An 18,563-nucleotide genomic window follows, 5' to 3' on the forward strand; every position below is an offset into this window, starting at 1 on the left:
AGTCATCAGGGATTGACAGAGAGAAGGAATGCAGGAATAGACAAGCTGTATTCCAGGGCTTAGCTGAATGCTGAGGAAATCAAGCTATACCACCTGGGAGAAGGAAAAGCACAAGTTCCCATGCCCAATGGAGTGCTACTAGGAAAAAAAAAGAGGGAGGAAAACCAGCAGGTGATCTTAGCACTGTAATACCACAAACCAGCTTACAAGACTAGAGAGGCGTGGAAGAGTATCGGTTTCTGTTATTTATGTTTAGTTATCAAGTGCCTGCCTACACTGGTTGGTGAAACTGCCACCCTTTAAATACTGTTTTTTATCTTTGGAAGTGAACAAACCTACGCAGCGAGCAGACTTCCTAATGCATAGAGTCTGTAGCTACAGTTCCCTCCATTTGTGGAAGACATTCTGTGATTGCACTATGATGTCGCCAAATTTAATGAACATGTCCATAAAGCACAGAGATATTTGATTCCAAGTAGACAATGTAGTGTGCTTTTTCTTTCCGAGGAGTGCTGCCAGATAGAGGTAAAGATTAATATTATAAAACAGCCCTCAGGGAGAAATTTTGTCTGCTTTTCCCAACCTAATCCGCAGCATATTTAAAGCACTGTGGATAAAACACTACCTGCATCTGGCAGCTAATGTAGAACTTCAGGGCAGAAATTATGGCTCCATAAAAAAGTTGGGATGTCTGGCTGATTCTGGAAATGCTAAGGAGTTTCTGAAAGGTACATAGGTGATAGAGCTGGTGTAAACCAATGATTTACTGTGACAGTCCTGTGCATCAAGCAGAAACAGAAGACATAAAAGAAACAGATTACAAGTTGTTGTTCTGTTGATTTCATGAAAAACTATGAACAGCGGCAAAGGCATCTATTTCAATCACAGCCAAGATCAAAGATTTCTGCAATGCAAAAAAGGAGCAGTCACTTGGAACTATAATGGTATTTATCTTCTTCAAACAATGTCTTCAACTTGGGGACTGTTCTCTAAACCCCCCATCCCTCATAACGAGAGCTGTAAAAAGCCCACTTTTATGTATCATTCTGTCTGGAAATGCGGTCTGGTTTTCTTTCTGTTTCACTTTGCAATACACCTGCTGGAATTAAGGGATGGGATGATTCTTAAGCAGCATGTCCACAGAAGAACATGATTTTTCTGCCTAGTATTTCATGTCACTGTGCTCTTTCTGAATTCAATTCTCTTCCACGCCTCTTCAGCTGTGGGTAAAGGTGTATAGATTAATTTCAGCATTCTCCAACAGCACAAAAATCCAGATATTCCAATTCACTTATGAGCAGCTCCTTAAAGTGTTCAGCTTCCACACTCATACAGGATGGCCGGACACGCATCATTTTTGCGATCTCAGGTGATGAACGAATTAACTGTCTACAGTGCAGAAACAAGTAGAATTATTGAATGACTTTTTTTAAAGAAAACTATCCTTTTAAACTTCTTCATCACGCTTGCTTTCTACAACTTACTCACCCCCACAGTGAAAGACTATCAGCCTATTTCATCCTTTGGCCATCAGGCTAAAGGTGTCACTGATGTAAAGGTGTTGCCCAAGTAAAGGCCCTTACAAATATTGTTGGCTGCTGCTATTTGAGCATTTACTGCTGGTTGTAATTCCTGAGTTGCAAGAAGTTTTGCTCCAGGCAGTGAATATATTCTAAAACACGACTCTAGTCAGAGCTATTAAAAACAAGGCTGTCAATGCGTCTTATGTTAACATTAACTCAGTTAACTTGGATGACCTCTTTGGCAGTTGAGCAATATTTAATTTATTCTCCCTCCTGCCTGCAAGCTGAGTAGGCGTGAACATAGAACAGAATCCTGGTATCTACCTCTCTTAATTTCTTAATACCACAATGTTTCACAGCTTTCCTGTATTGCTGCCCTCTGCTCGCTCTACAGGGCTTTTATCTGTTGGAGATCTGCTGCATCAACATTATCTTCCCTGAGGATACGCATCAGTCTGTCATGTTGGACTTTATCTAAAGCCTTCTCAATGTCCATAAAAAAACACAGAGAGAAATCCATTCGTACTAATGTAGAGTATCTCAGGCTTAGGATTGCTTACTTTATTCTGACCGACCGACTTGTATCTTTTTTCTCAGGGTATTGCTGAATGTTCCATCACAATTTTAAAATATTTTAAGGGCATAGTTAATCAAACATATAGCTCGGTGTCAATCGCTGTTTATGGCATTAGCAATTGTTACGCAAGAATGAAGATTTTTGAAGCTTTCCTTCAAAGTATCCTGTGTGTAATTGGGTAGAAAGTTTAAGCTACTTTGTTTTGAAATATTAAGTGGCCAAGGCATTTCACCTGTAATATCACCCTCCTCCAGTGCTCCTTCATGCTCTTTACTTTCTAGGTTCTGTGTCAGAATTATCAGACCCTCTCTATGAGTGTCTGTCCTCAGGTTTATAAGAAGAATACTTTATAAGAAGCATACTTTGCTGGTTTTAATTTTCATATGACTAACCCCCTTTTATTCTTCAGAAATTTCCTCGTGCTCTAAGCAGGGGTTTTTTGCATTCTCTTGCACTTCTGGTTTGTTGTGCAATTTTCTTAATTCCTTTTTTCTCCTATCTTTCTGTCATAGTTTCTATAACTTTCAAGCTCCCTTCTGTAATCAGTTGTTAGCTTAGTGTTTTATATTCTCACCTCCCCCCACAATGAGGTGGGTTTATAGACCAGAGTTCTGAAATGCTTTCAGTTTTCCTCTGTTTTTCCTCTCTTCTGCTCATTGACTCTCCCCTTTGAAGTCTATTCCTCATATTTGTTTCATTTTTATTTTGAATCTGCCTACAAAAATTTGAAATATTTTCTATTTAACATTCTTTCAAGCTTAACCTCAGCTACAGAATCTGCTGATTCTCACATGTAGAATGAAGTTTTGATATTGCAATGTATCTGATTTCCTGCGGGACCGGCTTTTCTGTTCAGCTGGGATGATGCTGGAACCAGACATTCCAGATAACAGGATTGTATCCATTTGCAAATTCAGTCAACCTGTTTTCCCTTTTACTCTTAAATAGAAAGTCAGGAATTCCCAGTTACACTATCCATACAACTGCTTTATATTCTAGCATTAGGACTAAGATCCAATTGTCTCAGCCTCTCCTCTCTTTGCCTGCTTTCCCCCCAGTTCTTTATAAGAACCACTCCTTACATCTTCTTGGAAATCTTCCAAAGGGCATGAAAGATTAAAATACAGAGTCCAGATGGCAAGGTGTGTAATCATATGCAGATCATGTTTCCAAAGTTCTAATGGCCTGGCTTTTGTTTTGTTCTGTTTTCAATTTCTCCAAATCCCGTGTAATGTCTTTATTCACCTTAAAGTATCATATCATAAACACTTCATAGTTCTATACATTTCATTTCACAGAGTTCCATACCAGTATGTTTTCAACTGTTTGCTCTCCCCCAATGTTTCTGGAAGCCATCTGATTTTACAATTAAGGTTTATACCCCATGTGCTAATCTTCAATTTAAGGGTTCCCCCTCCCCATCTTTTGCATATTTGATTTTACAGAAGGCAATCACTAACTTGCCTTAATTTCAACAGATGGATTATTAACCCAAAACTGGTAAGTTAAAAATCACGTAAATAAGTAAATTAACGTTTTCCTTAGATTTTTCATATATCCTTGGAAGTGTCTAACAAGTTTCAGTACACAAGAAATTTTTAGAACATTTGCATAATTATGGAATTCCACTAGAAAAAAGGATATTAAGAAAGTTAAAGATGTAAATCAAGGAATTAAAGGAGAAGAAAATCCAGTGTTAAGATGCTTCATCTTATCCTCTAAATGACTGTAAAATTTTCTAGCACTGGTAGAACAACATCATTCCCTCGACTGTCATCCTCAGATATAGCTGAACCATTTCAGGTGAAGCTTCCCAAATGATTCAGCTTGAGGCAGACACTCAAGAATCAATCGGAATGTTTTAAATTTGGCAAAGGTACAAGCATTTAAGAAGAGGATCTCATACCAGTGAATACTTGGCAATCTGAGCTACAGGCATCCTTATTTGCCTGAGCTGTAACAACTTCCCTCATCAGATGCAAACAGCTGTTTCTGAGAAGCCGCTGCATAACTCTGCGGTGTTGGCTGCACTTCAGTACCAGGTAACACAATTTTTACGCACTGCTGTGACTAAAGCACAGCAATTTTAATTGTCAGAAAAATCTTCTTCCCTATCAGCAAAAATCAGTCTCTCGCCAGAGTTGGTGGAAGCTCTGCGCTTGGCAATATTGAGAAGAAGACTGGACTGCGCATTAGAAAGCATGCTGTACGATGGGAGCTGAGTGGTCCCTGGTGTAACTATTTCTTTAAATGGAGCTACAAACCCTTCATTCAGAATTTATTCAGCCTAACAGAGAGGGAAAAATTCACAAGATGATTGACATATAGCATTTGTGTGATTACACACGCATTTAAGATATTCCTTCTGTGAAGGCTTCAAGAAGAACATATATCAAAACAAGAAAGCTGTAAGCAGCATTGTTTATAGCAGAATAAAAGCTCTAAAATGGTTTACTATAGCTTCCTAACAACCATTTGCTTTTATTCATTATCATATTAAAATACTGAGTAGGAAATGTCACGAGAATAAATTTTGAATTGATCATGGAAATAAATAAATGGAATTTATTTGTTATTTGCAGATTTCCTCTGTGAAAAATACTGCTTGGCGACATTACACCTCACATGTAAAAGGAATGCTGAAAAATGAGCTTGACATCGGTATGCAAGGTGCAGAATAAAAAATATGCAGGAAGGGAGTTTTGTCCACTAATTAAGAGTAGTGGATTGTAACAAGATTCCTGGAAACTGGCACTCCTTGCATAAATCACTTGAACAGACGTTGTCAAACGAGGGCATCTCAAGTTGATTTACCCTATTTGGATTTAATTTTGAAGTTCGCTGCATACCAGCTGAAGCATGCCTACAACAGAGTTCACCAGGGGAGTTGTCGGGGTGACCTTTTAAGAGATGCTGCTCTCTCTTCTGCCCCAACAGAAGCAGGGACAGCCCCAAAGCTGAGAAGAACCTGCTCTTGCAAGCGTTCTGCTCTAGACTTCGGTCTCCTGTGGTTCACTCAACACATGCACAGATGGGACGCCAACATGAAATCACCGCGGAAAGTTTTAACACTTAAAGAGCGCAGTAAGAATGTGATTAAAAGGGAGGCTGGATCTAAATCGAAATTCAGGAGGCCTCCCAGATGGCCTTGACCCAGCGTCTGGCACACACGGAACCCCCCATCACAGATCATCATAGTTGACTGGGGATGATAACTTCTGACATGTTATTTAAAATGTGGAACTGTCAGGGCAGCAGTTCTTATCTCATGTTTTAAATTATCATGAAAAAAGAGCTTCTCCATGACTTCATAATACAAGCAATAAACAATGAGCACATGAGTTTTCTCGGGTATTTTGATAGGAGCTGGAATGCTCACCTGTGGTAAGTGAGGGTAAGACACAACCTTCTCTGCTTTACACTTGAGTTTCTATATTTTAATGCTCTTCCCTTCCCAACTGGAGAATTGTCATTTTTATCAAAACATTTATACTGTTTGGATTTAGCCTAACAGGGCCCTTCTGATTTCTTAATGTATTTTCCATGCTACAAACAACAACAAACCAACCTTCCAAAAATGGCTTACACAGAACTGATTTGGGATTAATCTTTTATGGTGTGCTAAATAAAAAAAAAAAAATCATCTTCTTATGTCATTCCAAAATTGCCAAGTCATTTCTGAATTTTGGAACTTGAATTGTCAGCTAAAAATAAGGATTATTTTATTATTTTTGTGCAGTATATCACTTTGATGATGCTGTTGGCAAATTTTTGCACTTCCAGAATGCTTAGCATTTAGCTCAGTGACATAAGCATCACATCTGAAGTCCTATAATTGCTTTTAGCTAAATTCTACATATAGACAGCTTCCTTACAGGCTTGAAATAGAGCAAAAATGTAGTCCTTTTAGGGGAATGAAATGCAGAAGATGTATTTGGATTCTGATGATAACTTCCTAGGATGTTTCATTCAAGATGCAGTATGAAGATGGAGGAAGGTAGTTCACAAGGTTTCGACACTGTAGGGAGCAATCCATTCAGTATCTTTGTTTTAAATGTATGGGATGCAAATATGAATGCACTACAATACCCTCCATTCCAGCACTGCAGCTATAGTCACAGACTATTCCTTTTGGCTTGGTACACTGAATAGTGTTTATGTTCCTAACCAATAAATTAGCTCAGTCATTTTCATTCCAAATCCTTCTTTAAGGTTAACTACTATGAGAGGCAACAAATATTCAAGCGTGCAACACTGAATAATGTTTGCAGCTGGCACAGCCCGAACTAAGAGTTTCTATGGAGTATTTCTTAGTTTATCATGGAAATCTGCCCATATCTATAGAATTTCTGACTGTCTGCACACAAATGTGAATTCCATAACTTCCTCGGTATTTGTATTAGAAAAGCTGCAAAGAATTTACATTTTAAGGGCAAGGCAATCATTGTTAAGAGCTTCCCCTCTTGCACTTTGTACACCCAGAGAGAAAACATTAGTTAGGGAACACCAAGAGCTAACGGTGCAGTGAACCACAATAGGTTGCACACAACAAAACCCAGGTACACTCTGCATGGCCTGCAGAAATATTGTATATAGCATAACCGTGGTTATAGCCCTGAGTTAAAAATCATACAGAGCATGCTGATTTTGCAAAATGGAAAGAAAAACAAACAATAAGACATTTACCTTCCACATCAAGGCACCTAGGTGGGCTATCTGACCAGATAAGGTTATACATGCACTCAAGGAACTCTGCCCCTTCTAGTTTATATCCAGGAAAGCATTGATAATACACCACTGTTCCTACGGGGAAGGAGGACTCGAACTCAGATATGTTAATGTAACTATGAGGAAGAACCAATGGCCTCAGGCAACCTGCAAATTAAGAAGAGGGAGGTATCTTTTATTATAAGGTGCTTATCTCAGTCATCTTCACACATCTTGGTTATGATTCCTAAATTCAGGAGTGCGGTATTTTTCATCTTCTCTACTATGAACGGCATGCCTGCATGATCGCCCTCGGATACATATGCCTCATTATCCTGCTTCAAACCCTTTGATTGTTTAGCCCACACGCTTTGCTAGCGTGGGATTCATGCTCAGCAAATCCAGGAAGGGTTTACTGAAAAGGAGAGCATTTTGTTTCACAAACATTCACTGGTTTAGCAGATGGCAATTTCTTTTTGAGGCAGAATCTTTAATAAATAAAGATTGTCATTTATATAAACCATGAGTTTTATTCCTCCTTTTAAAACTGACAGGCATGTAAACCATCTTTAATATTAAAACTGCTCCTGTGTACACACAGCTGTAAAAGATTTGCAGACAGAATTAATGATTTTGAAATTCCAGTTTGAGAAAGTCTAAAGGGACATGACTTCCTATGAGCAGTCCCACGATAAACACTGATCGAGGTCTCAGATTACCTTATCAAAAAGTCAAGGTACCTGTTATCACCAGAAATTGTAAATGTAGTCAGAGACTACATTGTACTTCTGGAATGACTTCTGAGGGATTTGTACCATGGATGGTACTGAGTTGTGACAGTAAATGGTCACCAAACACATCTGGTGCAAGAAAGAGCAGTGAATTTAATAGATGACATGACTTTATAACATGTCATTCACATACATTCGAGTCTGTTTTGAGCTGGTATTTAGGTAAGAGTTTGTACTAGAGAAAAAAACCAACATTTCCTTATGGCCTTAGAAATGACCCTCTGGGTAATACTTAATACTATTGATTTTTTAATTTGCAGTAATGTGGAGGAAAGATGATTAGTAATCGGAATTAAAAACAATATTATAAAGTTATGAGACTAATAGGAGCTGCATTATAGCAATCCGTGAATAGGTCTCTAGCCACTGCTACGAATTAGTAAAGGATGTTCATAGGACTCTCATAATTTTGAACCTGAGGGGGAAACTAAAATCAGTCTGAGAACTTCTTGTAAGATACTGGCATCTAAAAGAAAAAGTCTCGGCAGTACTTCAAGTGGTTATTTCCTTGTAATGGTCTTTTGAGGGAGAGGGATGAAAGCAAAAGAAAACAACAGAAAAAGCTTGAAAGCCTTTTACAGCACACTGTACAACCAGAGCAATGGTTTTGATAGCTCTTTTACTAGCTGGTTATCTCCCCGCTCGAACAAAGCTTCAAGCATCCTATCTACAGGCTACTGCTCGTAGCCCTGATCAAGTATGCCCCACGCAGAACACGCCGGTTCCTGCAAATTGAGCAGCCCGCTGAGCAGGACGGTATAAGCAGCCTCCAGTGGGACAGAAAGAGAGAGCGCAGGCTGCCCCAGCAAGACACGCTTACTCTCCTCTGAGCTGTATCAGGGAAAATTTTGTCCTGCTGGCTCAGAATTTTAATGCTCATTGGGAGCAGCACAGAGATGTACTTGAATTTGTATGAGCGCCAAGTGTTTGTGAAAACCCCTAGGTCTCCAAACACCTCACGCTGCTTGAAAACTTCATTTTGACCTTTTTTTTGCTAAGTCACATCATTCCAGATCAGTAATTATCATTATTATCTTGTGGCAAAACCAGTTTGAGGTTGGCTTCTTATACGTGCTATAATCCTTTCCCACTGCTCTGCCAGAAAAAAGGCATCTTAGTGTCATGAGACTCCCCTGCCTGTTGTAATCAAAGGGCCGCAGAAATGTAATTGACAGCCCACCTAGTGCAAGTAGACAAGTGCCTTTGAGATTATTAGTGCTTGACATAGCAAAAAGAAAATTCTGGAGTCAGTTTTGGAACAGGTTTATCGAATTTAGCAAAATATGGCAGATATTTCAATCTGAATTGCCTATTCTCTACCTGTTTGGTAGTTATGGCACTGTGCTCTTGTGCAATTGATTTCATAACTTTTATTAGCACTGCTTTTATTTTTAAATACAGTTACTATTGAATATTGAGTAGCAGCAATTGCTTGCGTTTCACAGTATAAATACAGCAACAGAAGAAGGCAACAATCCAAGGGGTACTTTTGCTTACCCAGTTAATACTGGCTCTCACAAACTTTCCACCTGGATCATTGGCAAATACAGTACCTGCAAATTAATCTTTTGAGTATTCATCTCACTCAACTGCAAGAGTCTTAATCTACCTTAATTAGAGGTGAGGTGCACCCACTCCCAAAAATGGGCTGTATACTGCCACACACCATGCCATTGCTGATAAGATACCCCAAAACTAGTGCCCACTTTTTTATGGGTTTGTGAAAACTCCCCTTTTCTGATGGCCCTCTTCAGATACAGTGAGCTAGCCACTTACTGTGCCTAGATTTCTACATGCCTGTACCATAGTCTATGACAAGACCCTAAGACCCAGTTTGATGTGCCCCAAACTGAGGGTCCTGGCTGTGGAGACCCGTACAAACTAAGCTCCTCTACCTTCTGACTCCGGTGCCCATCAATCATCTCATCACTTTCTAGCAGGAACGCCAAGCCCTGCCACCGGCACTCCTGAGAAGTGTCCCAGCTCCCCTGCCTGCCTGCCCCGACTCTGCAAATTGACGTGACGGTGTAATTAAATGCCTACAGAGAACTGTCAGCTTTAGGAGACGGCAGATGGGTTTAAGGAAAGTTAATACTAACCCCGTCTTCTCCTTAGCACAGACAGTTAAAATCTCTCAATGCTGTTCAGACGGTCAAGCTTGTTACCAGACGTGAATTGGTTAAAACCAAGTCAATGGTACTAAGACATGCGTGTTAGAAACATAAAGGTAATAGAGGCCAAGGTTATTGAATTTCCATTCACCAAAGCTGGCTTACCCCCAGCCATTCCTCGCAGTCTAAACGAAGCTGGAATCCCATGCTACTAATACTACTAGTTCTACGGCTAATGTTTTTTCTGGCCAAAATCATTCCCGTGCACACCCTGAATTTTCAGTCAATACCTATGGGTTTAATGGACTGTGAACCTGATCAACAAAGCTGCTGAAAACTCCAATAGAAGACCAGGTTCCAGCTTCTCTCCTCTACCCCTGCCCACTGCACAAGGCAAAGAAAGGTAAATCGCAGTCAGAAGCTTTCTTTCCAGAAATTAATTGGTGCAAAAATGTCGGTTGCCCATTAGTTCTTTTGCTGAACTTCTGGCTGACTTAACCCTGATTTTTTTAAAATGCAATGTATCTCTGTCAGATTTTAGACTAGCAAACAAAAAGCAATATTTAAAGTAGTATTTTAAGTATGGATATGTTCAGAAAGTGGCATCTTCTTTCCTGCAGTGAGCAATGGGGAAGAGAAATCAAAAAAAGTCTTAGCAGCAGCAGCACTATTCAAATATTGTACAGTGGGACTTATCAGATCACTGACATCCTTATAACTGTAGAAAAAAATATTGGCAGACTATCACAAGGTGCATGAGCTATAAAACAGGATGTGCTGGTGTACTAAACCTTGACAAATGGGCAGATTATCCCATGTTCCATCGTCTTGACATATTGAAACCATGTTGTCTAAGTCAGGGTAACGGATCTGGAATCCTTCATGACAGCTGATTATTAACTTATCGCCAGTCCTGTATGTCTTGTTATGAATCTCTGCATCTTCAACATGTGGAACAAGGCAATCTGTGACTTCATGAAAAAAGAAAATAGTAACTTAATTAAAAAAGCATGGCTAGCTAGTCAATAATCAAGCTCTTAAGCAAAAGTTATCAGATAATGTAAGTGCTCTGCTTAAACCGTTTGGAAAATACATGCATTTCAGTAAATATGTCCTTTCCCTAGTTAACCATTGGTTACAAAGTCTATAGCACTGTAGTAGAAGCTGATGTGCTACAATAACGGATTGTTCCCCCAGACTTTTTTAAACAAAATTAAGAGCGTTTAGGAAGACTGTTTTTAATTTTGTCCCTCCATTCATCATGTGTGCGAATTACACTGCACAGTCTATTCCCAAAGTCCCATACGAAGGCAGACTCTTTGACAGCACTAAGGACAGGATGAAAGAAAAGATAAAATACAGATATGACATGAGGAACACAGAAAAACTGCAGTTTTAGCAGAGAGACAGATGAAAATCAGGTACATTTACAAGGGTTTATCCAGCTCCATTCCACAGAGGTTGTTATGAGAATGTCTTCACTTTAATCTCATTGATTCTGTTTTAAATCAGGTAATTTTATGTGCCTGAATTCATATACCTTTAGAGGGCGGGATTTTTAAGGCACTGAGCACCGTCTCAAGTGCTTGTAAAAGACTCTGAAGGGGAATGATTGCAAACCTCTAGTGATGTAGAGGCGTGGGCTCCATCACCTGTCTGTGACACAGGTATCAGACAGTCTTACATCTCACTGGACATACCAGTGCCAAAGACACCGAAATATAAAATAAAACCCGGAAGACTAAAAAAATGAAAGATGTTGTTGAAAGTGGAAGGAAAGGGTGAGGCAGGGTAAAAATCCCTCTGCTAATACTGAATAATTAAGAGACAAGCCAAAAGGATATGAAGGAATAGCCCAGGTGACTCAAAGTTCATCCTCCTCATAAATGCAAAGTGAGATTAATCAGAAGAGAGGAAAAGATTAAATATTGGGAAAATATAATCAAAATTATCTGTTTGTCTGCCAGCAGGCAATCCATGACAGAGATGGTGATGAAAGTTTCCAGGCATCAAAACCCACCAAGTATTTCAAATAGAAGCAAGAGAGTAAAAATATTGTAAGCCTGTTTTATGCTGGGTTTTTCCCAACACTTCTACCACAAGAGACAATTATCTTCATTTAGGAACACAACATTTATTAAAAAAAAAAAGTTTCAGAAGTTCCTTGAGACTTGCATAAAAGAGAAAGTTTCTGCCATTTTCACGGGTAATTCTCTCTAAAGAGGACAAGGCAACTCGACATCTGTATTTAGTAAGTAACTGTGAGCATGCACAAAGTAAAGCGAGAGCAACAACCTGCTTGTTTGCTTAGAAGCGCATCTAGAAGCAAGATAAACTGTCATTTAGCATAGCACACACAAACTACTAAGCGCAAATGTATTTATTTATTTAGGCATAATGTATTTATTTATTAATGTATTTATTTATTTAGGCAAACTAGGGGTCTATTATTCTGCGACTCCATCACTAAATTTTACTAGTATGAAGTGGAAGAGTGTTGCTTTCCCAGTTAAAACGTATTTGCCTTTATACCTTCCCATTATAGGGATGTTTTCTAAAATACATTGTACTTCACTAATTTTTAGTACGGAGCCTGGACATATTATTAGTCAAAAATTCTCCCATTTCTCTTGTTACTTTTAGCTCCGTGGCTGCTGCTGCAGGTAGCTCCTGCTGTCTATAAAAGGAAGGGCTGGCAGTCTGCCGGGAGGTCTGAGAACCTGCAGCAAGACGTTTGATTAGAATTTATTCATTTATAAATGCCCCAGTTTGGGAGGACGCGTACCCTGACAGAAGGTTATAAAATACACTGGGCTGAGGATGCAGACATCACCTTCACAGACTGGACCATTTTCTCTCTCTCTCTCTCTCTGGCAAGTTAATCAGCAGAGGAGACAGCAGAGGATGCCCCACAAGAAAAGCCTGACGCTACGCCTGGAATGCTGTCACGGAGAGGCTGCGCTGGGCACCCCCGAGGACGGAATGAGACAGATGGAGATCCTGCTCCACGGCCACACAGGAGGAGGTCGGAGATGGATGCCAGAAGATAACGTCAATGAACAGCTCACTCTCCTGGCTTAACAGCTTTCTGCTTCTATACAAATAAAAGAAGTGTATACATACACTGCAGTAAAATATGAGATTTCACTTTTAAAGCGGGGGAAATTGATTCCGTATCAATGATCTATTACAGCGACTTCATCCCCATTATTCCAAGTAACAGCTATAGATTGAATGATTTTAATCAGCTAGATGTTGGCAGAGAACAGTGATAAGGTGCTCACTGTACCATCCTTTGCCTCCGACATCCTGGCTGACTTTGATAACAGGTCTATTACAATCCCCAGCTAAACGCGGGACCAATGGACCACAATTATTACAGCTCTTTTTCCTGATGCCTTGTGAGCAAATGCTTTCCCACTGGCTGAATTTATATTGTTTAGGAATCAGCCAGGCATAAACTGTAGCAGCCACCTCTCCACAAACAACTGGATTAGCCGGCAAAAATTCTGCTTGGAAAAGCTGAGAATAAGTGACTGAACTTTAAAATGCCCTGTCCTAGAAAATAACCTGCTTTATTCTAAGTACTTTTCAGCAAATCCGTGGAAGCTGCTAAACCATTTAAGGGAATACATGGTCTTTAACCAGCATTGAACAGCAATGGCTATGACTTACACTCCTTTCCGGCAGTTTTACATGATCTGCCTATATCTACCATGTGAATATTAAACCGGGTCAGCCAAAAGAACACCCTAGCTAGGAACACATTTCTTATCTTGCAGAAGCATCGTCTCTCAAAACTGTTTCTTCCAGCCCATGGGGAAGGAAGACCACCCCACCTCCTCCCAAGAGCACCTGGAGCATAAAGGCAATTCATAAGGAAGGCATGACCTGGACACTGGAGATAGCCACACCATCCACGGGTACCAGACCGCTTGACATTTCTTGTGTCTATGCAGGTGAACTCACCCTCCAAAAATTGGCCCTGGTCCACGCTAATCCAGAAGGTGCTCACAGGCATTGCTTGGCAAGTACTACTCGGCATTGGCCAAAACCATGTCAAGGACCTTTCCAACACTGTACCAGTATGCGCAGCTGCAGAGCAGTGCCCTGGCCTGTGCTCTGGCACCGTTTTGTTTACTAGTCTGTATGTAAACTCAAATGCAGAGGTCCAGTGCTTCTATGCAGCTCGCTGTGGAGTGGTCTCTGAATTAGCCTTGACCACATCAAGCCACACCATTGACAGGCTGGGACGGAGAGGAACAGGGAGGAAGGATAAAAGGAACATCATGAAGAATGGGTTGAATGAGGGGACAGCTCATCTAGACCCTGTCCTCTTAAAAGCAAACATTTAAGATCATTGTCTCTTCTTTTTACTAGTATTAAATCCATAGTATTGTGTTAGTAGGGTTGTTCAGTGGATAGCAAACATGGTATTTCAGTGCACATTAAATAAGACCTTCTCTTTATTGTCTTTGCTTGTATTACAACAGTTCACAGAGACTTCGCCTAAGATCTGTGGCCATCGTGCTAAGCACAGGTTACAGACGACATACAGTGCTTCTAACCAGGCTTAAGGACTGACAAACGCTGGGCAAGACAGGTAAGAGATAGAGAAATATAAATTTTTCAGTCATCTCACAGATCCAGGGATAAAGGCAAAGAGAAATGAGTGCCAAATGTCATAAAGGAAAACTGTAGCCAAACTAGGCTCTAGGCCACTACTTTTACTGCAGGTTTATCATCCCTGTCAGTGGGAGAATGAAGCACTGAGGACATCTCGAAGCTGTCTTCCTGCAAAACCACTGGGAGAGAAGGGTACAGCTCTTCGCTTGGTTACCATCCCCATGTAGACTGCAAATTTAGATTCAGTCTCATAGGAAAGAGGTAGCGTTTGTTCTAAGTAGGGCAACAGTCTCAGCAGCCACATTATCACAGTGGGAGAAGATTAGATTAAAGTGTGAACAACGTGACATATTGCTCTTAAACAGTAAATACAAGACTCCTACCTTAGAGTTTTGGTACTTATGTGCATAACCGTATTAGAATTGATGGAAGTTACAGTCACAACATGCTGTAGATCAACGTAAGAACATAACTCTAAGCACACAGATTTTTGACAGGGCATTTATTGGGCACGTAGTCGTGCAACTTCATTCTCGTACTGACACTTAAAATCTCCTGCCTCTTAACAAGAAATGACAGACCTATAAAATCAAATTCATTGGATGAAGAGCTCCAGGCAAATGTATTAGTTTTAAAATCAATTATGTTCTGAACCAGGTTGCTTTGCTTCCTTTGGTAAATAGCATTCGTTTGTGATTAGAGATTGTTCTAGTAAACACATAACTACAATTAAACATACATAACACGTAGACATAAAATTACATGTAACCATCCTTAGTTGAATCCAAACTTCTGAGATTAACTTAAAATGAACTGCACTACCGAGTGCTTCTACTGTTCAAGCTCAGCTGGCAATATCTGACATTTACGTATACTGTGATGAGAGGCGTGTATAGCATACCATAGCACACATGGCAATCAGCCCCTGCCTTAAACGGGTAAATGCAATATAAAGTTCATTTTGCCTTGGGATAGCTAATGATGAATGGTAAAACATTAACTTCTTACTTCTCCAGTAGTTGTTACAAATTGCAAATTTCTTTTTATATATCATTACAGAATTCCTGCAATGAGGGCTTTTATATATGTCATCAGACAGCTGAGAATTACAGACACTGTAATAATTCTTCTGAAACTGCTCTCCAGATGTGCCACGCTCCTATACTGCCCACCTCCCTATCGTGCCCCTCTCTCACCATTCTGCTCCCAGTACACAAAAGGATCATTTTAAAAAGCACTTAAGCAAATGCTTAGGTCTCACGGATCGCCACTGAACCTTTGCTTAGTATTTGTTCTGAATCAGTGGTTGTATCGTGCATTGGAAAGAATTAATTCCGGCATTTAATTTTTTTCCCCCATTGCTAAACCCTAGGATTGTTTTAATAATACCTGAGGTATTATTATACCATTAATCAGGAAAGTACTTAAGCACTTGCTTCACTAAATCCTAAATCAGGGTCCTACTCTTCAGTCAAATAATAAAAAGCATTTTTGCATATGCCTAATTTTGAGCACAGAACTTTAACAAGACTAATCACATAATTACAGTTATGCTCAAGCTTAAGTGCTTTGCTTGATCAGAGCACTGGCTGGCAATCCTTTTTAAGTGTTCTGTGCTGTAAAGTAATGATTATCTCTTAAGCAACTGTTGTCACATCATCCATCACAGCCTGATCTTCCAATCTCTTTCTTTTTTAAAAACACCTGGCTCCAGCGTAGATCACACTGACACCAGTGGCAGTTTTGCTGTTGATGGCATTGTGATGAGAAACTTCCTCCACAGATTTCCCCTGGACTGGGGGGCCTGGGGTGAGGTTTGAATATTCAATAAAACACGTTAATGCTTATTATAACAACTGCAGTGGATGATACAGGTACTATTTCAAAGATGCACACTGAAATTCCTAGAAGCTACCTGCAGTGGTTAAGAAAACAGATTTTCCAAGCATTATAGCTTTTTCTGATAGTTTGAATACCCAGTTTAGACACATGCTGCTGTCACGCTACATGTATTTTTTTCTTAAATAACCATGAGATGAGAGACAAGAGCATTTATGAAAGGTGGCTGTAACAGGAGAGGGCGTAATTTTCACACATACATTATTTTTAAAGGCATCAGGTTGTTTCTCTGAAGCTGACCCATGCCACCATTATCACCAGGTCTTACTGGCCCCGACTGCCTTTACGTTCTACACATCAGCCGTCGTCTCAGTGTGTACCCCGAGACAGCCTCACACATGGCCAAGAGCCCATATTTTACCAAGACCTCCCCTGCCAAGAGGGCAGCAACCTGAAAGACCACGGACTACTTACCAGCTGCCTCTGGCTACTCTCTCCAATATCTCATGCACCACTTTCACACAGACCACTGTTCAGGGCTGTCCCCTTCACGTGTATCTCCGGAGCATGGTCCTCAGGACCATGGCTTGCTCCTGTTGTGGCACACCCCTTCGTGTGCCCCTGCCCTGGCACAGGATTCTCATACCCACCCATCAGCGTAAACAAGTATTTGCAGTTTTCATACACGCCGAGTGATGCCTGATCCTATGTAGTAAGTGTGTTTGTGAGCCACGTAAGTCTTCGACTACTTCTGAATGAAGTCCATACATTTCTCTTATTTTAAATGCCAGTAGGCGTCCTGAAATAGAATTTTTCTTGCTCCACCTTGAAGTCAACGAGGCAATGGCTAATGACTTCAGTGGTGAAGTCACAACACTAAAATGTACACACTCGATTTAACTAACGCTTTTCATGTCTGTAGATTTTAATAGCTCTGTTGACCAAAAATAAATCAACAGAAAGAACAAGTTATATCTTTAATATACTTAGTGAAATAAATTGTTTGTGCTGCTTGGATGTATTTTCGCAAAAATTTACACTTACGATATTCAAATTAATCCTGCCTCTATCTAACTCCTAGAAGAAGAAAGTAATTTAACGTACTAATTATTTAAAGACAAATACAATTTAAAAAATGCAATACAATAAAAATAAATTGGTTTATGCCATAATAGTCTGAATTATCTCAAAATAACTTCTACTGTGACTTCAAACTTCTGCAGTCCATGTGTATTTGATTTCCCTACTTGATTTATGCACACATCATAAAATATAATTATTTAAAACTCCTGATTAGCCGGAGCAGTAGAATTGGAAATTCATTATATTTTCCTAGTAAAATATTGCAGAAAGGAGTATTAAGTGGGCAGCTTTAATAAATAGTTACAGTTTACTTGTACTGGAGTTTGTTTTTTCTCTCGGCATCAATTTGTAACTAGTTAAAAGGAGAAATGTATTATCTTTTTTTTTTTCAGATTTCTCTATGTCCCTTTCAACACATGCGTGCGTGCACACACAACCTCTCACGGTAGAAATTTAACTGACAAATGGGGATTATGGATGGGATGGGATGGATGGGAAACTTCAGTATGTATCAAAAAAGACACAGTGAAATGGACGCCAGTCTTTTGTGGTTTCTGCTGAGACACACAGACATGGTACGTGCGCAAGTGAGAAGAACTGACACTGCTGAACTGCTTTAAGAAAACTGACTTACCTTCTTGTAGGCACACAGGTTTATCACTTGGTTTCCAGCTCAGGGAGCCATTAAAGTGTCTCACACAAAGTTTTTTTGAAGTACCATTAAGCCTGTATCCTTCTTGGCAATGGAAGCGGACTACCACACTTTCAAAGAAAACACCTGCACTGGGTGTCTTGTATCCATGTTCAGGAGCTCCGGGATCAGCACAAGCGTGTAGGTCATCGAACCCTACGTCAGACAAAGACACAATCAAACTGTGTTCATTTACTCCTCAAGCAGCCGTAATCGCGCTTTTTCTAGGTTTTTCCATTTGATGTTTAATCTTCATGGGGGCCTCACATCTTCCATTAATGACCACTAGCAACCCTACCTGCGTACCGGCTACTCCAGACTCGGGAGAGGACCACCCTCCAGCTACAGCAGAAATAATCGGGTGACAGAAATAATCCCATCTTGTCGTGCAGCTACTGAGGAAGCGAAGTCAACCACACTCCTCAGTAGCTGACCTGGATAAAAACAAAGTACTTGACCCAACTACCAGTGGGAATTGCAGAGTAATGTATCTGTAATTACTCTTGGGGACTATGGGATTGTGGAGGTCTGCTACAGTCACTGGAAAGAATAATAACGTGTCAGAAGCAGAGAGGAAGAGGAAATAAAGAAAAGGGCATGAAACCTAACTGCTGC

General features: G+C 40.1%; 1 protein-coding gene across 1 annotated transcript in view; it reads right to left on the bottom strand.

The window, feature by feature from the left end:
* Positions 1 to 18,328, bottom strand: part of SUSD4 (sushi domain containing 4) — a 30,485-nt gene extending 12,157 nt beyond the window's left edge. Inside the window, exons 1-4 of the mRNA XM_009810539.2 lie at positions 18,247 to 18,328; positions 17,892 to 18,104; positions 10,501 to 10,674; positions 6,787 to 6,975 (exon numbers count right to left, since the gene is read on the bottom strand). Of these exons, the coding sequence (XP_009808841.2) occupies positions 6,787 to 6,975; positions 10,501 to 10,674; positions 17,892 to 18,104; positions 18,247 to 18,328 (658 nt within the window). The remainder of the gene's footprint in view (positions 1 to 6,786; positions 6,976 to 10,500; positions 10,675 to 17,891; positions 18,105 to 18,246) is intronic.
* Positions 18,329 to 18,563: the final 235 nt, after the last annotated feature.

The sequence above is a fragment of the Gavia stellata genome, chromosome 2, assembly GCF_030936135.1.
Source record: "Gavia stellata isolate bGavSte3 chromosome 2, bGavSte3.hap2, whole genome shotgun sequence".
Lineage (NCBI taxonomy): Eukaryota > Metazoa > Chordata > Aves > Gaviiformes > Gaviidae > Gavia > Gavia stellata.